The sequence below is a fragment of the Xiphophorus hellerii genome, chromosome 1 (assembly GCF_003331165.1).
Source record: "Xiphophorus hellerii strain 12219 chromosome 1, Xiphophorus_hellerii-4.1, whole genome shotgun sequence".
In the NCBI taxonomy this organism is placed as follows: Eukaryota; Metazoa; Chordata; class Actinopteri; order Cyprinodontiformes; family Poeciliidae; genus Xiphophorus; species Xiphophorus hellerii.
The window spans coordinates 12573-34492 of NC_045672.1; the positions used below are offsets into that span (position 1 = coordinate 12573).

General features: G+C 35.5%; 1 protein-coding gene across 2 annotated transcripts; it reads left to right on the forward strand.

The window, feature by feature from the left end:
- The first annotated feature begins 690 nt into the window (after positions 1 to 690).
- LOC116717550 (zinc finger protein 362-like) lies at positions 691 to 21159 on the forward strand. Of its 2 annotated transcripts, none has more exons than XM_032559058.1 (9): positions 691 to 1341; positions 6644 to 6707; positions 9523 to 9763; positions 10852 to 10977; positions 12210 to 12537; positions 15320 to 15544; positions 17370 to 17448; positions 18805 to 18963; positions 20246 to 21159. In XM_032559058.1, exons 2-9 carry the CDS (start codon positions 6645 to 6647, stop codon positions 20363 to 20365), a joined length of 1341 nt encoding a protein of 446 aa, XP_032414949.1. In that variant the 5' UTR covers positions 691 to 1341; position 6644; the 3' UTR covers positions 20366 to 21159. The 2 variants fall into 2 exon arrangements, with proteins under 2 accessions (XP_032414949.1, XP_032415027.1); XM_032559136.1 differs by having other exon boundaries at positions 9556 to 9763.
- Positions 21160 to 21920: the final 761 nt, after the last annotated feature.

Here is a 21920-nt window from a genome sequence, read left to right on the forward strand (position 1 = left end):
ATGGTCAGCAATTATAAAAAAGATTACTATGTGATGCTAACAAAGTGGCATCTCATAGTCAATTAATTATTGAGAGTGGTATAAATCATTTTTGACATTTTATTTTTAAATGAAATGTAAAGAAATACCACTACAAAGAAACAAGTATTATTTTAGAAAATTGATTGTTTTAATATCTTTTGAAAGAGGTTTGTCCTATTTTATATCAATAATGACTTGAAATTCATTATTTCAATAAAATAAAACTCAATAAAATAAAATAAAAACTCAATAAAATAAAAACTAAAACCAAACCAAAGCTCTTCTAAGGATTTTGGTCTTTTTTTTGGTAAATGTTTTAAAAGAGACATTTTCTACATCATGTTTTCTTAAATCTAGTGAAATATTATTAAATCAGAGTTTAAAATTGGATTTTTCAATATTTCCTAGATTGTATTATTTATTGCTTTTGATTTATGATAAATATTTAGTGCTTGTTTTATTTGTTATTATTATTACTATTATTATTATAATAATAATTATTATTATTATTATTTACTATAATAGGTCACCATATATTTCCAATTGTACAATTTATAATCCCAAACCAAAACAAAGCTCCAGTGCAATTTACACTTTTCTAAATCAGCAAACAATAGGAGTTGTACAATAAAACAATTTGAAAGCTAAAACAATAACAGCACCCTCTGAGTATCATTCGTGTTCTGGGTCCCGTGGACCGCCAGCTGCGGCTCTGTGGCTTGCAGCGTGGCAGCAGTGCCCTCTCCTGCTGAGCTAAGCACAGAGCACATTAGCATCCTGTCATGCTGCTGCAGCAGCTCACAGGATTACTCATATTTAATGCACATTATCTCCGACAGACACGCAGCAATGATACAGTGCACGGAAAATATAACAGGCGCATCCCTTTTCAGTCTCCAACTCCAAATAATCTGACTGTAATGACTACTTGCGAGGTTTATATTAAACATGGGGTGAGGAAAAGTGAGAGACGTTCATATTATAATTCATTATTCCCACAATAGTCTCCTACAGGAAGGTCTTGTAAAAAGTCGAACCCCCCTTTTTATTCATGCGCTCATTTTTACTATAGCGCCGCGGCGCCAAACGCGCACATCTGCGGCATCTGCACGGATCGGGTGAAAATTATGAGCCAGAAAATGGGTTAAAAATCGGTCTGAACGGGTTTTTCTCTCTGTACTCTGAGCAGCCTCTCGCCTGTAGCACCCAGAAGTGAACAGCAGGCGACCCGGAAGGCTTGAAGTCTGGCTGAAAGCAGGCAGAAAAAGGGGAGTCCTGCTCCGTTATAAATTTCTGTTTCTTCTCCTCTCGCTGGCGCAGGTATGTTGGTCTCTCCGTGCAAATTATCCGCCTCTTTATGCTGTTTTCCTCTCGCTCAAAGCCGCCGCGCTGCACCGCCGCTTCTCTTAAAAGTCGTGCAGAACTTGGAATAATAAAATAAGCATTTGCGATGCTTAAATGTTAATAGATGACGTCTTAAGCTGCCGTGCAAATACAAGCCCTCCTGATGATCGGATTTCTGGCTCAGCTCGGCGCTGTGTAAGAGCCACGCTGATGGCTGTAGGAAGTGTCAGTGTGTGGTGTTTTTTTTTTTCCTCGCCAAGCCGGGCTATTCAAACCTGCAAATCAAAGTAAACAATCATCCCTACGATTTATGCAAATTTGCCGCATGCATTCGCGTCGCAGTGGCCTTTAATGACACCCGGAGGGTTATCTGCTTGTAATAGTCCTTTCTGCAGAATATGGCGTCCGCTGGTTATAAAAATAAGACAGGGCTGCCATTTTTGTTTTCCTTTTGTCTGATTTTTTTAATAAACTGTCTGAGAATGTGGGAGAGGCGGCGGACAGACCGAGGCGCTGCAGGATTGCTGCTCTGTAGGGGAAAACTCACTCTTGGAGCTGGTTTAAAGCTAGGAACAATCCAAATCTGGAAATCAGCTCGATTCTGTTTCTTTCTAAGCAATAACTGGCTTAAGTTGCTCCTAACTTTTTTTTTATCACCATTTTTAAAAAATGAAAACAACAACAACAACCTCACTGTAGGCCATTTCTCAAGAACCCAGTGTATGAAGCTTTCACAGCAGCTACAGTGGATATAAATCTGCGTTAAAATACTATTTTCTTTTACTATAATAAATACATGCAGTCATTTTTGCAACATTTTTGCTGTCCGGTCCAGTTTAATATGAAAGCTTTTGAGGTAAACGATAAATTAAAATAGGTAAACCTATCTCCTTTCAGACCCTTGTATTTATGTTTTGTTGATGAACGAATCCTACGCTTTAGTCCAGATATATGACGTGTAGAACAGATTGGTGTCACATATAGGACACAATTAGCTGCTGAGTTTCCTTCCGTGTTACTTTAGACTCTTTGCAGCATCACAGACCAGTTTCTAATTGGTCTTTTACCAGTTTTGAAGAAATATTCAGCTTCCATTTGTGACTATTTTTCCAGATTTTCTCCAGTTACAAATGACTGACCTCACTATGCTATGATGTTTAGACCAAATTAGCTGTTTTTGTCCTTGTGCCCTTCTCCTGACTGATACCTTTGTTTAATAAGCTGAATTGTGTACCCTCTCTGTAAATAATAACATCAGGTAAAACATGGAGATGAGCAAATGTTTAGGAAATCCTACTAGAACAACTGAACTTTATTTTTTGATGATCAGATTCTGGACTGAATGAAATAAGACTGAAAACTGGAACTGAAATGTGCTTCAACAAAGTATTCATTTAAGGACACTTATGCAAACCAGATTATTTCTGCTTTTTAATTTCTGCTAACTGATTTGGAATTGAAGTTGTGAAAACATTTGTACCCGGGTTCATTTATTTACATCACAAAACCTGCCATTTTTATAGCGATGTCATGACATTTTATAACCACTACACTTGAGATACCTTTCACTTTTTCTATAACAACTTACACTACTGGATTTTAAAGGTTTATTTTAAATATATATGTGGCACTTTTCATATGTATTAAACTAGTCAGTCAATATTATTGATATTTTTGCACATTTCCGTCAGTAAGACAAGGTGCAGATTTATTTTTACCCATATAGAGTCCAATTGAGACAGCATAGTGGACGCTCATATATAATTTATTAAAGCTGAATACTTGGTCTCCACTGAACAGATGTGAAAATGTGGCTGTGCCCATAACATGATATACTGATTATTAAGTTTTGATACTCAGGTGGTAAATAGGCAAATTTAATCTAACCGTTTCTGAACACAGTTGAAAATATGCAACAGAACGAGTTGCATATATTCAAAATATGTAATTCTAATACAAAAACTTTTAAATTGATGGAGTTTAGTGAAACTGTCTGTGTTTTCTTTGCAACCCAAACACTTTAATGTTGGATGTTCAGGCTCTTCTTTTTCAACTAAATCACATAAAATGTAAAAACATCTGTTCTTTTTAAACACAAAAAGCTTCAAAGATCATATTGTTTCCTAAGTAATCGTTGTACATTTAACATTATTGTTGAGGAACATAGAAATAAATACAAATATTAGCAGTTTAAACCTCCCATAATCCTTTGCTTCAGAGGTTTTGCTTTGTGATTGGTTTATTGATTGTTTTCCATTTTGGCACATTAGTTTTCAATACTGGTGTCTCTGAGGGCTTTGCTTCAGTATTTGCAGTGAACGTCCAGTGTTCACGACATCTCAGCACTTTAATCACCTCTTTTCGCTTTTAACACAATTTATGGAGCTCATATTATGAGGAGACCTGTGGCTGAACAGTTGTGAGTTCGATTCCAGCTCAGAGGAAAATTAAAAAATTGCACGCATATTCAAGTATTCATACACCTTAAAGTTTTCCACCTATTTTCATGTTACATTCTTGTTGAGATTTTATATAGCTGGCCAACACAAAGTGGTTCATAATTGTGAAGTGGATGGAAAATGAAAATTTGTTTTTAAGTATCACAATTCTAGTTCAAGCTCAGTCAGATTGGATTTAGAGAATCTGTGAACACTCTTTTAAGTTTTTGTACAAATTCTTCTGTTGGATTAAGCTCTTTCCTTTGATTGGTCCGTTCCGACACAAATATGCTTTTGATCTAAACCCAATACCTTGCATCTCTGCTGGGGTGTTTAAAAGGGCAGTATTATGTAAAATTGACTTTTTTGAGCTTTACATCAAGTTATAATTTTATTCCTTCATCAAAAACATGCCTGGAGTGTTGCTTTGATTCTTTCCTTCATGTTTGAGAAACATTTTAATCTCCATGGCAACCAGTCAGTTGTGCAAAACGCCTCGTTGGACCTAGCCCCGCCTTCGAGATCCAGCTCCTTCTCGGAGCTGCAGTTTCCAAGCCTCACAGAGCAACCCCCTCCCACTCAGCTCCTTCAAACTAGCCAGCAGCAATTAGCAAACACCTGGTGGAACTGAGCATCTGCTGAGCTCATTGGACGAGCTGCTTCTCAGTGAAATGCTGGTAAAAACATTATTAAAGGCTTAATAGAGGAGAGATGTTGTGATGACTTCCTGAAGGTGTTGGAAAGAGCAAGAGTTTCTTAAAGAGACAGAGGCCCAATTTCAAGGCGTTAATTTCAAGTCAATTTTTTTAAAGTCATGTTTGACGTATTCAGCATTTTTTACAACAACTGAATGTAACAGTTACTTGGACAGCTGGATTTATATGTAGATTAAGTTACATAGAGGTGGACTCTGTTTACAAATTAATTGACTTCTGTAGGAACTTGGTTGTATTTGGTTTTATTTAAGAGTGCTAAAGTAAAGGGGTTAAATACAAGAACATGCTGATTTTGTTTTTTTTATTTCATATGTAAAAAAGTAGATTTTACTTCCATATGAGATAATTATTACTTGCTAGGTCATATAATTATATGATCTAGATCATATAATTATATGAGATCATATAATTATATGATCTAGCATAGATCATATGCTAGATCATATGCTATATGCTAGGTCATATAATTATATGATCTAGCATATAAAACCCTAATAAAAGTCAGCAAAGTTTGTGGTTGTAATGTGAAAGGAAGGGGAAAAAGTTAAAGGGATATGAACACTGTGATAAATAATGGTTTCAGACGGTGGTACAATTAGGTAGCATGACTGAGTATAAGAGAAAATATCAGAAATGCTAAAGATTAAGTTGTTCATGTAAAATTATCTAAGTCTTTGATAGCCTGGATTGGATGCTGTTTGGCATTTCTATATAGTATGACAAACTGATTAAGAAATTAAACTTCTGATGAACTGAACATAAAAAATGAAAACATGTGTATATCATGTGAAGCTCATTTTCAGAATTACAAATAAACCTCTTTACAAAGGCAAACAAGAAGAAAATTATTCAGGACAGCCTAAAAAACTGTAATTAAGTACAACAAACAGAAATGCCAATTTCCTATTTGACTTAAATCCTCACTACAATCACGTTGTAGCTCAAAAAGCAACACAAAGATGCATAAAAGCAGAAAAACTCCCCTGAGGCAGAAAGCCCCCATCGTTATAGAAATTTTCTGGGAGGTGCATTGTGCGGCTGTACCTCTAGATGTATCGGTTTTGTTTCTCTTGGCTTGCAGATGTGGGCTGTGTTATGCTTCTGCTAAGCCAAACAGACTTAGGAATGGCTCTGTGTGCCAAAGCATGCAAGGCAAAATGTTTTAAAAAGATCTTCAAGAGGGTCGGAAAAGAGAGGCTATGGAAAGAAAGGCCTTCAGAGCAATCCTTAAACTGCATGTGTTTCGCTTTGCCTTTAAAAAAGAAAGATTTTCAGCCGTCCGGTTAAACTTGATTAATGTAACAGAAGCCTTATCAATCATTGTGCTTCGCACTTGCAATCAGAGCTATATTATAGGTATTTTACAGCTGTTTCCATGAAGGTTTGAGATGAAAGAAAAAAGGGTTTGCACTTGGGACTAAACGCTGCATGTTATCAATTTAGATATTCCTTATTTACAAGTTTCCGCAACTTCTTATTCTGGAGATACTTTAGAAAACACTCCACCAAATTTACCCTGGTTTTCTCCTCACCCTTAGCCAGTCAGGGCCCCTAGTTTGAAGGAGGAGACAAAAAGCAACAGATTAGCATCTACATCAAACTAGTGGGCTCTGTTATTTTCTGATAACTGTTGCACAACTAACAGTTGAAATCACATGCAGCCTATCTCAAAGTCTGCATGCCTGCAAAAGTGTGTCTGAGAATCCTCAGAAAAAGCAGCGAGTTTAATTTAGATTTACAAATCCTGCAGAATTAACTCACCCTGCTGGCTCATAAACATCCTCCCTGCTATCATTATAACATGCTGGACTGAAAATAGTGCAAGGATGCAAAGCTGGGTCAAACAGGAGCCTTTGTACACAATATTCTTGGAAATACGCTATCACAAGACTGATTATTGCACCAAACAGTCAGATGTTGTTTAGTTGTAGGGCTACCGACGTGGCTTTTAACCACATTAACAACAGAAACACACAGAAGTGTACTGGGCTATGGAAAAATCTGAACAAACAGGAGTCATCAAGCAAGAAAAAATACACACTGTGACAAGAGTTGGTTCAATATTTGCATATTTCCTGCCGTTTAGTATAACTGACATTTTTATTATGTGTGCATTTCTTCCAGGATGGCTGAACCGCGCTTTAACAATCCCTACTTTTGGCCTCCTCCTCCTTCTATGCCTGGCCAGGTAAGAACCACCTTTCACAACTAAAAACAATCTTAAAGTGAATCTTTTAGACTTCAATGAAAAAATACAGTTCTGTATGACTTAACTATGTTATTATAAATAATAGGTTTTCTGATCCTAAGCTCTGATAAAGAAGGAATATTGTAAATATTTATTTGTTTGAGCTGTCGACAGATCATTTTGACCAAAATGTAGTTAAATAGCACACTGGGAAGCTTGATATCTATGCCCCTGGTTTTTACCAATAAATGATCTTATAAGCTGGATTTCAGTTTAAAACTACGGGCTCCTCTGAGTCCAAAAGTCTGAAAAATATATTTATTCTAATTGAAAGATTAATTAATAAACACAAAACATCTTTCAGCTATCTTGAGCTGTAAACTCCTGAAAGGAGTTCAGGGAAGGACACTGCTGCTGTCAGCTAAAACTCCCAAGAGTCAGCAGTTTTTCAACAAAAATTCAGTTATATTCAATAATTTAAAATATTATTGAAAGTTAATTTATTTTACTAACTCAGATCACTAAGGGGAAAACATTTATGATGATTTTCCACTTACAGCAACTGAAAACACAACATAAGATTAGAATAGCAATTTTAATACAAAAATGTGTCCTTTACAAAAAACATGTTAAGGTTAATTTCAAAAGTCACTTTTAATATCACATTTATTGAATATGATGGTAAGCAGTATTCATAATAACAATAAACCAGCTTAAAATGATTGAGAATATGAAAGTAATGTCCCCTAATGACAGTTGGTTTAGTTTTTTTGTTTGTTTTTGAGTTTTGTTAAGCTGAACAAGCTAGCATTAGCTAGCCAGCATCAGTTAGCTGTTTAGCTAACTGACAGTTATGGTAGCCTCTTTAACTCACAGTACCTAAACAGCTCAACTGACCAGGTGTAGGTTTGGTAGCAGAAAATATGCCAAAAGCCTGATTAAGTTATTTGTAATTAGTTAAAAAGTTTCTTTCTTTGACCATCAGAAGCAGCTAACTGGCAGCTAGCAGCAGCAAGCAAGAGAAGATGAGCATAACTGCATGCTGCAACTGTGTTTCCACCATAAAGAGAGTTTAAAGGAATAGTTTACATACCTGTAGCAGGGGGATTTCTTATTTAAGTGTTTGTAAAAAAAAAAAAAAAAGAAGTTTACAGAGCTACTGTAGGCTAATAGCTTTTCAGATGGATTGCACCTCTTTGATTTAGCTGTAATTTGAAACAATTTAATCTGAAAATTTACGCATCAGCAGGACACACCATGGATGTTAATTTGTCCAATTTGTACATTAGACATTTGTTTGAATTCATCTGGAAAAGCAGACCTGGAGAAGCACAGAACTATAATGTCTTTATAATGAACTTTAATGCCAATTGACAGCTTATTGAAAGAATTGAAAGGTTTAGTCATATCTTGGCAGATTTAGGTTTAATACAAACTGTCTAATTCACTCCATAGTCCACTCAACTATGTGATGTAAAGTTATCTGTAGCTTACCCATTAAGGTCCGCAAAGTCGGTCAGGACCCCACTAATAAACAACTGTGTGGTCTTGAGAACCTCTTAAAACAATTTAACTGGATTAGCTCAGAATAATTTAATATTTATTTATTTTTCTATATTTTTTTACTTTTCATACACAGGTCAAAAAAGAAAAAAAACACAATGCTGAAAAAAGAAACACAAGACAAACAAGTACAGAAATAGATAATATTTTAATACCAGTCAATGGCAAGAGCTCAAAGTGAAAAAAGTGTAAGTCAAAGTACAAGCTTATTATGCCTTCACTTTGTTTTACATAAGGCTTGTTCAGAATCAAAGCAGCAGCATCTTTCATGCATATTTTATATCTCCAAGGAACCCCAGTGAAGTCTGTAGACAAACTCAATAACATAATAGCTATATTAATTAGGAAGCATTTAACGCTATAAAAAAAACATGATAAAATCCTAATAAAAGTCTTGAAACCACAAAAAAAAACTACAGGTATTACAACTTAGACTGGAGGAAGTATTTTCTTTCACGTTTCACATTTTCATAAATACAAAGCAGTTCATAATGACTGTCTCAATCCTGCCTCACTTGTAGACAGAAAGCATTTTTACTGTTGTAAAGTGTGAATATTTAACATGAAATAACATGGAAGCCAGATGGTCTCAAACTTTAGATTAATTTTAGAGTTTTTGATCAAATTTCAATGAGTTCCCTATACTACTCCTACTTTTTTTACATTTAAACCTCAGCTCATAACTTATCTGATATTCACCAGCACAAAAGCCAATGCTTGATAAGAAGAGTGTTTGCATTTTATTTTTTAATTTCATTTAATCCCTGGATTTCATCCCAAAACCACACCAAAGCATTTTTCACTGCCCTAAATGTAGTGACTGAAACGGCAGATTTATTGGATTACATTTGTCTTCTGCAATAACATAATAAAAGTTTGTCTTACAGAGACGATAGGTTAGACTTCGGTTGAAAAATTAGAAACATTAAAATGTATTTCTCAAAATCTTTGAAGCATCAATTCAACAAAACCATAAAAATAAGAAGAAAAAATAGGCACTTTTATATCCTCTATGTTCTGAAAGTCTTTAAAAGTACATAAATATCTAACTCAATTTCAAAAGTAGCTATTTATTTGCTTAAAGAGGTTTCAAACTCAAATAAAAACTAAACAGGCATTCCTTCAAAGTCTCAAAGCTTTGGCTGCAATGTCTGGTGTCAACCAAGAGAGGGCACCATTGCCCTGAGAAGTGTCACTGATTGAACTGATGATGGCTGTTCTTCTGTCACTAATGGTGGTTTCTGGCTGTCAGCTGGATAACCTAGTCTTGATCAATAAAATCAAGGAGCAGCTGATGGCGGAGAAGATCCGGCCGCCACACATGCCCGCCGTTTCGGCCGCCTCCCAGCAGCCTCTGATGTCTCCGTCGGGCCAGGCCGAAGGCAGCCAGCACGGGATGTCCAAAGCTCAGCAGGGGTCCGGGCTGCACAGTCCAAGCCCGTCGCAGCCTGACATCGCCCTGCATGCCCGCCCTGCCTCCAGCTCTGTCACAGGTACTCCAACTATGTCCACACATACAATTAGTCTAAATACTTCTTTAAAAACTAACGCTGTCAATCCATAAAAAAATTTAATCAGATTAATCACGCTCTGTGATTAATCATAATTAATCAATTTACTTAACTTTTTAACTTGACATGCAAATATGCAAGTTTTCAAAAAATGTTTGAGAATCTTCAGACAAAACATTTTCTTACTTCTCCAGGTTTTCATATTAAGAAAGATTTAAAAGAAATCTTTTTGTTTTAGACTTTTAATTTAATAATAGTTTAGGGTTTTGTGTTTTTCATCATAATTTTGTTTTACCTTATTGTGACTTCTTGTTTGTCTAATTTCTTTAGTTTTAATTAGTATTTAGAGTGTGTTTGCTAGTTTTTATTAGTTAAATATTGCTTAGTGTTTTAATACTTTGTTTAATTATTAGATGGAGAATTCAAAAAGGTCAAAGTATTGTATTGTGTTTATGTATACACCGATTGGGTAATGAATACTGAGCAGAATGTACAATAAAAAAAAAGGTATAGTTTTCTCCCAACTTTTGCTGTCGTCATTTTGCAGACTAGCATATTTTTACTCAACTAAAAGCAAAAAATAGCCATATAAGAAATTACTCAAGTAAAAAATTATTTGGTAAAAAGTCTACTCAGGCACCAACTGATCAAAATATCAATCATTTAAAAAATGACATAATCAGAGGGACCAAAATATAAAGTTAAGTGGAAATTTTGGTATTTTAAGGATGAAAATGATAATAATTTGTATAAGTAACAAAAAATAACAAAAGAAAATTTTTTCAAATTTGTTTCACTCAATAAAAAAAGTATTAAACGTTAACAAAAACTGCAGGTGTGTGTCTTTGCTTGGTTAATTTTTGGTTAAAACATGTTTGTCTTTCATTCAGTGAAGTTACTCACAGTGGGTAGAAAATCCAGAAATTATACCCAAGAGTAGCATTACTTCATGATAAAATGACTCAAATACAGGGTAGTAAAATAACTCCTAAAAGTACTTTATTAATTGAATAAAAGCAACCAGTTACTATCTAACTCTGACTAAGACATATATTTTTCTTCTTAATTAGGTCGTATCCTTGGAGATGTGAACTTGAATTTGGACGACAAGGCGGCTCTGAAAGCCCGGGGTCTGTGGGAGGACTGGCACCTGCGCCAGCTCATAGACCATCCCTCCAGAACAAACCACGTCTCAGGTGAGCAAACACGTCCCAGCGGTCCGCTGTGCAAACTGAGACAAACCCTTCCTCAGTGGGTTCACGTCACCTGTTTCCTTTTCTTTGTTCTTTGCTTTTTTGTTCTCCTTCAATGCTCCAGGTGATGCAGAAAAATAAAGATTCATTCATTAATTAGCTGGAGATTAAACCGACACTAGAGGCGCCTCAGAAAGCTGGAGGGAAGACGTGAAAATAAAAAAAAGGCATTCTTTAAAAATTTTGAATTATTCATTTTTTATACATTTAATATGTTTTTTTAATTATTATTATAAAATATTAATTAAAATAACTTATGGAATGTGGAGATAGAAGACAGAAATAGTCAACAGAGGGAGCAATACACTGTAAAACACGTGAGCCGCATTTAGTTGTATCTAATGTCTTTTAAGTCAAGTAAATTTAGTGAGTTTTAGATTTTGAACCTAAATGTGACTTTGTGAAAGATAAACTTACAGTAGTAAGTTGTGTTAACTTTTTAAAAATTCTGTCAAACCTCCAAGAGTTTAATAAACTAGAGTTTTTAGGTTGGTTTTTAATGTTTAGTTAAACAAATGTTGTTTTCTAAACACAACAATGCTGTTTAGAATGTTTAGAAAATATTGTTTTCTAAACATTTTTATAAAACAATGTTTAGAAAACTTATCTCTTGTTGTTAAATCAACTTCATGAACTTTAATGTCTGAGTTAAAACCAAAACAATTTTCTGTTTAACTTAAATTTCATTTTCAAGTTAAACCACCTTCAAATGTTTTACAATGTAAATTTATGAAACAAGGAAGTTAAAAAATATAATATAAAAGATGTATTTAGTATACAGAATATTCACTGAACTCCAAAAACCACACAGCATTCTGGGGGATGTAGGCAAAGGAAAGGCTAGGTTACCTAGCAACACCCTATTAAGTAAGTTGTGGTTACTTAGCAACAACCTGATGAGTAACTTACAGCAGTTTAAGGTTTTGCCACCGTGCCTCATAGATGCTTAAAAGTAAAGAACAAAGTGAAGTGAAAACTAGATAAAACAGGAGAGGTCATGCTGCCACTTTGCCATTATTTCAAATATTTAAAACAAAAAACTAATCAATAATAATCAATATCGAGTGATATGAAGTACTTACATCGGGATAAATTTTTCAGCCATATTGTCCAGCCCTAATAACAGCTATAATAATGTTCAGTAATGTTCTCATCTTCACTGTTGTTTCTGTCAGGTGTGGCACTGGCATCCAGAACTGGGAACCTCAGCACTTCGGAGATCATAACCCCAACAACACCCACATCAAGCAGCCACAGCCGGCTGGGTGGAGCCCCCACCCCTCACCTCATCTCAGGGTTAGCCGGCAGCCACGGGATCGAGCCGGGGAAGACCAACGGGGGCTTTGTGGGTCTCCTCGGCCCGCCTCCGAAGCAGGAACGGGGGCGCAAGAAGATCAAGGCCGAGAATGGCTCGTCGCTTTTGGTGGTTCCGTACCCGATCCTGGCCTCGGGCAACGACCAGTCCTGCGTCACCATCACCACTAAAGAGGGTAAAACCTACAGGTGAGAAAAAACTGCTGTATTCTGTTTAGAGCTGGACAATAAATCAGTACTAATATATATATATATCACGATAGAGGTATGATCAATATCAATAGATAATACATCTGATAGAATATTCAGTATTCAGTATATAGAATATTCACTGAACTCTGATCCAGAACTGCACAGCATTCTGGGAGACATAGGCAGAGGAAAGGCTCAGACTCTCATGGCCAGATAAGTGAGATTGGTAGAACCAACTAGCTCATTCACTCTTTGGTTACCTAGCAACTCACTCACTCTTTGGTTACCTAGCAACAACCAGTTGAGTAACTGCCACAGCAGCAGCTTAATAAAGGTTAAGCATGTTAAGGTTTCGCCAGTGTGCCTCATAACTGCTTAAAAATAAAAGAAACAACAATGTGAAGAGAAAACTGTGGATAAAACAGGAAAGGTCACACCACCAGTTTGGAAGTATTTCAGATATTTAAAGCAAAAAAAAATTAGATGTAATGCTAAAATAATTTTCAGCCATATTGTCCAGCCCTATTTTGGGTGAAAATGTACTGCTGCCAACACAACAAAAAGCTCAGAGTAAAGTTGAATCTGCTATGAATCTATCATCTTATAATGCCTGGCAACAGAATAGCACAAAAAATCTACAAATAAAAATCAATAAAACAAATAAAATATTTAGAGAAAACTATGATTATCGGGATATTCATACCATAAAGCACACAAATACTCATAGAATATCAATGCAATGAATGCGATTTCAGTGATTAAATGAATCCAGATTTTATTAAACTTTATTGTGAAGTTCAGTTTGACATCAACAAGCTATTTACCTCAAGAACAAATAAAACCAGACTGCAGGGATTATCGAGAATCTTGTTGTTGAGATCAAGATGTGTTTTTTTAGAGTGTTTTATCACTTCTAAAGAAAATAAAGCAAACTAGAAGGAGTAAAAACACAAACAGTAACAAAGAAAGATAAAAAAAGGTAAATCGACACCGCGACACCATGATTAAAACGACCTGAAATCCCAAAATTTAAATTCTTGTTAAAAAAGCAGGATGTGAGAGTAACTGATATGAAGAATACTTTAATTTCACAATTTGTCTGCAAAATAATGGTTTATTATTGCAGAGTTGTTTTTGTTTTGACGAGACTTAGAAAATGAAGAGGAAACTGTTCAAGTTTTGCTTGCTGCAAAGCAGAAGCAAGAAGAGGCTAAATGTGCTGAGCAGTAAAGTACAGAAACACACCTTTGATACACACCGTCGACCTTACCTCAGTGGTTTCACATTCTTCAGAGATATATTTACACATCATTTGTAGTTTAAGATATCAGGAATGACGGTAGTGATGATAACAATCTAAACTGTTGGTGCTGGAAATGGTTCTCTATGAAGAAAACCAAAACAAATGCAAATACAGGACAGCAAATCCGTAAATACTAAGGGATTCACCGTTGGGCAAAGAGGAAGTACAGACTAATACAATGAGAGCACACAGAAATGTAACAGTTAAGGAAATACTCAAAATGTCTAATATATATTAGACATTTTGAGACATAATTAGACATAATATATATATATGTCTAATATATATTAGACATTTTGTCTGGGTTTTGTGTTAAAAGAACAGGTTGTAACAGTTAAACTCATATTAACTCATTTTAAATTGATTTGGCACCCAGACTGTTATTATTAATTTGTTTCTTTGGGTTCATTTTGAAAACTCAAAGTTCTGTTTCTAAGATAATTAGAATATTACATTGGAAATATATATATATACAAAAGATCATTTTTAATCCATAAATTTCAGGGTACTGAAAGCAGGTCGACATGCTGAATAATTTGTCGGGGCTCCTGTTGTCATGATGCTCAGATGTTGTGGGTTTTGGTTTGTGGTTTTGTTTTGGGTTATTTCTAGATCAAAGTTTTACATCTGTTTTGTAAGTTTTTTCTCTTCTTGAATAGTGTGTTTAGTTTATTCTAATTCACGTTTTTTTCATATTCTGTCAGTTTATTTTACTCCATGCTCATTAGGTTTATTTTTTAGCCCTGATTTTTAGTTTTTTCCATTTGGATTATTCCTGCCAGGTTCTTGCATCAGTTTTCTTAGTCGTCATTAATGTAATTTTTGCTGTTTAGGTTTGCTGTTAATTTTTTGTCTAGTAAGTGTTGATAAGTTTGTTTTTTTAGTGGACATTCTGTTCGGTTTTTCTCAGTTAAGGTCTGTTTCTTGATCATGAAGCTATTTGTTTTTTCCTCTCCACTTAAAAAAAAAACAGGAAACAGGAATGTGACCCAAGCTGCATCAAACTCTTAATATGTGAATTTCCTTCTGGGATCAAAAAGTATATTCATTCATTCATTCATTCATTCATTCATTCACTTTCCACTAGTCTCTGAATGTCCATATTCTTTAGTATCTGATTTTATTTTGGGTATTTTATTAGCAATAAGTCATAATCATCAAAATGAAGAGAAACAGACTCTTGAAACACATCATCCTGGTTTTCTCTATTGAATCTAAACAGTATTTGTTTAAATTTCAGAATTTATTTATTAGATAAATATATTTTAATTTGAGATGTACCTCTATGTTTTCCAAATACTATTAAATAAATACTAAATATCTTAATGTTGTAAATTCATCACTAAATGCTTACTATTCAAATATTGTTGTCCCACTTTTTTAATTTAAAAATCTGCACTATAAGAAGTTTTATTAATGATTTATTGATTTCTGTGTTTTCTTCCTGATGCATGTCTCCTGTTTTCCTGTTTCCAGGTGTAAAGTTTGTCCCCTGACCTTCTTCTCCAAGTCCGACATGCAAATTCACTCCAAAACGCACACAGAGGCGAAAGCCCACAAGTGTCCTCACTGCACCAAGACGTTTGCGAACGCCTCCTACCTGGCCCAGCATCTGCGCATCCACCTGGGCCTCAAGCCGTACCGCTGCTCCTACTGTGAAAGATGCTTCCGCCAGCTCTCCCACCTGCAGCAGCACACCAGGTCTGACCTCCGACAAACACACAGCTCATCTGCAACAGTTCAGGCTAGAGCTGCACAAAGTAGCAAATATTAATACCTGCAATGTTGCAATTACAAAGGACTGCTTTATGCAGTATTTGCTAGTATGTTATATGCCATAGCTTTATACTTTTAATATCAGAGTGTTACACGTCTCAGCTGGGTCGAAACAATTGTAACAAATGATGTTAGGATGTCCCTGCTTCTCCTTTCTTCTGAGTGGAAAGCCTGAAAACATGAATAGCTTCAGTGAATGAAGGAACGACCGCCATCTTCTTCCCCAAACTCTGTCTGAGGAGAGGGGGCGGTGCTCCTCACTCTAGGCCTCCTGGTGAAACACTGTCTACATTTTGGTTCCTTTTTTTTCCTTTTGGATTTGACGTGGTATTTCGGTCAATTTCAGTCTAAAAAACACATATATAATACATTGCAATACTAATAATTTATGTGGTGGCTTATACTCAAACAGATTTTCTTGACTATATAAACAAGTGATGATTAAAATCTCCCACTCTATGGTGTATCACAAGAGCAACACCTAAAGAAACTCAGGGCGAGGAAAACTTAAACCAGGCGTGTCAAACTCCAGTCCTGCAACTTTTAGATGTGCCTCTGCTGCACCTCACCTGAATAGAATAATTAGGTCATTAGCAAGGCTCTGGAGAACTGATCTACACAAGCAGGAGGTAATTAAGCCATTTCATTCCAGTGTTTTGTACCTGTGGCACATCTAAAAACTGCAGGACAGTGGGCCCTTGAGGACTGGAGTTTCACACCTGTGACTTAAACCATTTAACAAACAGCCACATACCACCTAACCTGAAGTTAATATTTTTTAATTAAATGAAAATGACAATTGCTGTTGGCCTAAAAGCTGAAAATCATTCATTACCAAGCAAAGTCATATACAACAAAGAACGATTAATACTGCTAACCAAAGGAATCCAAGCGCTAGTGAACGACACAGCAACACTCAGCAGCTATGATGTTGCTTCCTCTGGTAATATAAGTAGTCCTGGGCTTGTTTTCTTTCCACCAGCTTTTCTTTTTAGTAACCATCACTATTTTTTTTTTTACCCCCCTGGAGGAGGGAAGACATACGGCAAATGTCGTCGGGTCCGGGAGTCGAACCCGCGACGGCCGCGTCGAGGACTGAAGGGTCGCGCTAACCGCTACGCCACCACGGCACGCCCATCACAATTTCTTTTAACACAGTCCCGTAGTAAGCTAGCTGTAGCGTCGGACTTTGAGCTGACGTCACGGCAAATAAACGGTCGTTTACATGCAGTACCTCGCTGACCATTAGGGGGCGCTCGCGGACCACCAGTACAAATCTAGAACTCAACCCAGAACAACTGGAACCAACATTTAGCTTTTTTACCTCAATAATCCCTATCAAACTTAAGATCCAGAGAAACCCCCATTAGTTTACAAATGATGGACTACTTATTCTTACTAAATAACCAATATGTAGTTTTATATTTTTACCTTTTTGTCTTTCTTTGGATTTAGGTTTTTTGTTTGTACTTCCACCTAATTCATGTAAAGCACTTTGAACTGAAGAAGTTTATTAGTTAATAATTTTAGAGGGGTTGTAGTTATTTTGAATATACTGAGTTGGTGTTGATGCAACGTTCAAGAGCCAAAAAGTCATTTTAGATGTAAAAAAGGTTAGGGTTATGTAGTTTTGTATTTTTCCAAACTGAAAATATAAAAAGCCTTTTCTGGGTCACCTTATTACTTCATATTTGATTTAGGTTGCTTTCATCTTCCTGTTTTACCTGTTTTTGTGTCTTTTGTGTTTTAGAATCCACACAGGTGACCGACCTTATAAATGCCTCCATCCAGGATGTGAGAAAGCTTTTACTCAACTCTCTAATTTGCAGGTAAACATGAGCTGTTTTCTGACTCTCTGCCGCATTACAACAAAGGTTAATGGTTTAGAAATTGACGTGTAATGTGATCTTTGTGACCTTTTTGCCAAAGATCACAAAGAAGCCTCCTGTTTCACCTGATCTCATCAGAAACATCATCTGAACCTCATTTTTTTTACATTGTTTATTATATATAGACATATTATAAAGTATTGATAGCAAAAGACTTCAACTCCAATTTGAGCTCATGAAGTGAAGATTTATATGCCATTGATCCTGTGAGGGACAGGAAGTCAGGAATTATACACCTAGCAAACCGGTCCCCTACAGAGAGCTGTAAAAGCTGCGAGTGGCAGGTCTGGTCCACCTATAATTCACCACAGTGACAACGTACCTTGTAATTTATACTCCCATTCTGACCAACATCTTTCACCTAACAACTACGTCACTATAATGACCTACTTTAAATTTGTTGAAGTCTAGAAGTCCATTAGTTGTTCATTTTCCCCCAACATCATGTGGCCTATATCTGAAAATACACTGAAAAATACATGCCAAACTTTTAATTTTCCTCCCATACAGTCTTTTTTTTAATTCTGGCTTACTGTGATGATTAAAAGTAAAATCTTTCTTCAACTTTAACTTAAAACTGAAGCTTTGGGGCCGAAACCAACCAGTATCTGCAATTATTTGGAACAAAGATGTACCTGCTTTTAAAAACTCTGATATGTATGTTTAATCAGTATGAATATGGTTATATTTTTATGTGTGTCATGATATTCTTCTGTTTTCTGTTGTATGTTATGTTTTCTGAACAGGTCGTTGTTGAAAATTAGATTTTGTTCTCAACTTACCCAGTTACATAAAAGTAAAATAAAGTAAATTGTAAAGAAAGTATCCCCACACGCTGATGACTAAAAAAAAAGTCAGGCATCTGTAACCCGGAGCTCTTTAAGCTTCTACAGTGGCTCAGTGGGAAAAAATGACCAGAAATCATTAAAATAAATGCTATAAAAAAGTCTAATTTTAGCAGTTTTTCTATGCATCTTTATGCAGTATCTGAATGACACAAATGGTACAAGAAATGTGTTTTTGTTCGCTCAAGACTCAAAATACCAACAAGTTGTTTTTACTTCAAAATGTCTTGCAGCTTCTTCAACTTTTATCAGATTGTATTTAGCTGAACTGAGGTCAAAACGGCTCTCGTGGTTCTAAAAGTTGCTTCCTAATCAGTGGGGAAGTTAATTTTATGTCTTTTTTTTATAGGTTTGTTGAACAAGCTGACTCAGAAAACCCTTCTGTCTCCAGCTTGTCCTGAGGCATGTAGGCACACAGATTAACCTGATGTGTTTGCTTTCTTTCTTAAAGTCTCACCAGAGGCAGCACAACAAGGACAAGCCCTTCAAATGCTCCAACTGTTTCCGTGCCTACTCAGACTCGGCCTCGCTGCAGATCCACCTCTCTGTACACGCCATCAAGAACGCCAAGGCCTACTGCTGCAGCATGTGCGGCCGGGCATACACCTCAGTGAGTTCACAGAAACCAAGTTTTCAAAATTTAAGTTTGCAGAACTCAACTTGATTATTATCAGGAAGTTGTAATGATATAATAGTACATGTGTGTTCCGCAAAACCTAATTAGTTCTCCTTAGTTGGAAACTCAAAATCTTGTAGTTTACATAAAATTAACTGATTGAGCAACTTTGTGCAATTTTACTTAAGTTAACATAATAAATCTGAGTATGTTTTAAGTACTTAAATGACACACAGTGCATATTTTTTAATTAGAAACTACATATAAAAAAAGAAAACAACATGATCAAAATGGTTCCTGCTTTTTTGTTTCTCAAACTTTGACAGAAAATATTGAAAGCAGTTATGTTTTTTCTTTCAAGATGATTTATTAATACTCAGACATTGAAAAACATAAAGAAATTGTCTTTTACATAATCACTTTTTTACAATATTTGACTGACGATATTGGAAGCAGTGTTAGTTTCCTCAAATCTTTTCAGTAAAACAAACAATCCCATGTTACGCTACACTTTAAGGCAGAGGAGGTTGGTCATGGTGCTGTTTCATGTATGCAAATGTAAATACCAAAAAAATAACTAGTACGAGCTGCACTGCTCATTATGGGGAACTGACTCCACACATGAAGCTTTGGAGTCGCCTTAAACATCTTAAAACAAATTTGTTTTGTGACAAATAAAAGTGGTTTAACTACTTTGGTGGCACAATGCATTGTGAGATACCCTGCTGGCCTATGAAATATTTAACCTTTTGTCATTTACTCAACTTTCGTAGATTAACTTATCAAACATTTTATGTCCAAGTTATGTTCACTTGAAATGGTTTATTAAATAACGATATTTGTATCGTATTTGATGCTTTTTTGGCCTGTTTTGTGTTTAATTTGAGACTTGTATTCTGCCACCTACTGGATAATCATTGCACTGCAGGCGGTGAAACCCCCTCATTTCAAAATGTCCGCTCGCATAAGATTGGTCACTCGATTTTTCCAGGGAAGGTTTTGCAAATTTTAGACAATTTTGGGTAAAAATAAATATATATTGTTTTTTTTTAATTAATGCTTTATATTTTGAAACAATGCACAATAACTTAGAAATTTATTTTATTATATTCCATTTAAATAATGTTAAAATCTGTGTCAAATTTGGTACTGCAGGTATTTAAGGTGCTTCATGTAATATTTTTATAAAGTAATCTATGTGGGTTCTTTCACAATAATAGTTGCTCTAAAACCACTGTGTTTTGCAGTGTAAAGTTGTTTTTCCTCTTCTCTCCAGGAGACGTACCTCATGAAGCACATGCCGAAACACGCGATGGTGGAGCACGTCATGTCCCATCATTCCCCTCAGAATAGGACAGGTTCTCCCAATATTCCCATTCGGATCTCCCTCATCTGAGCTCCACTGCCGTCATCTTTCCTCCCATCACAGACTCCTACTGCCTGACGGACCGCTCGGCTCCAAACGGAGGCAGGAATCATTTGGAGAAGAGGTTCTCGTCTGACGAGTTTTTCCCTCTTCTCTTTGTTGCTAAAGAGAAAGTATTAACGGGATCATCCAAAGATGATTTCAGCACTTTCAGGCCTGACACTGACTGGCCGGATATTTTTTTTTTATGGGACTTAAACAAGTATTGCTCCAGGCAGCTACATAGAGAATCTTTTTAAGTTTTGTGTTATACATATAACTCTGTGTTTTTTATAAACTGCTTTAATTAACTCCCCTTTTGTCATATATTAGTCTTCCATTATCTACAGATGCAGGCAATCTTGCTGACAACCCTGGTGTGTAAAAAATGTCTCTAATTTACCGCATTTATATAGTAAAATCCGTATTTATACAGACTTTTAATACGGATTTTACCGTTTTTATACGGTAAATTCCTGGCAACCACAGCTGCCGGTACTTTACTGTAAATTATAAACTTTTTACAGTGTGGTGTGTAAAATGGCTTAAATTAAATTAATCTTTTATTACAGTGCCACAATTTAACTTAAAATTAAAGGAAAATCCAATAATTAAATGAGTATAACAAAAATAAATTTACGTTAAGAAGGCATAAAATCATACCAAAAAAATTGCCAAAAGTGATTTTTTTCCTCTTGGCAAAAATAAGTTAGGCTTTTATTTTAGGAAGGTGATGATGTTTAAAATGATCTAAACTGAAACATATAAGATGCTTTTTAAGTAAATCAGAACTTGGAAAAACAGATTTATTATTAAGTTGTGATTTTCTGGCTTCTTTGGATATGCAGCTCTGGAAGAAAAGACCACTTAACAAGATCAGTTTCTCTGATTTTACTTTTTGTAGGTATATATTTCAGTAAAATGAACATTGTTCTTTTATTCTATGAACTACTGACAACATGTCTCTGAAATTCAAAGCACAAATTTAGGATTTATTTGCAGAAAATAAGAAATGGTCAAAATAACAAAAGGTTCTGTTAGACCTCAAATAATGCAAAGAAAACAAGTTGATATTCATTTAGGAACAACAACACTAATAATTTAACTCAGGAAGAGTTCAGAAATCAATATTTGGTGGAATAACCAGAAGGTTTTCAGTGGGGTTTAGTGCAGTGGGCTCTTCGTTTTTTCCAGAGCTGTAAATGTGATTTTATGCGAGAGAAAAGCCTCATCAGACCTACCATCACAAACACTACTGGGACTTTAACTGGAAATATCTGCTTTGGTCAGATGAGAGTAAAATTAAGGAAGGAAAAAAAGGATAAACATTTGGAAATTCTCCTCATCCCCAAAGTTAAGTATAGTGGTGGATGTGTGATCCTGTGGGACGAACTTGGAGTCTGTAGGATTTAGATGCCATAAATGGAAAACAAGATTATTTTCCTTATTGGTAAATTTACATTATTGCATTTTCAAAACAAAAAGATTAATTTAAGGGTTATTTTACACACCTCTTGGGTGATTTGTCAACATATTTGTCTGTAAG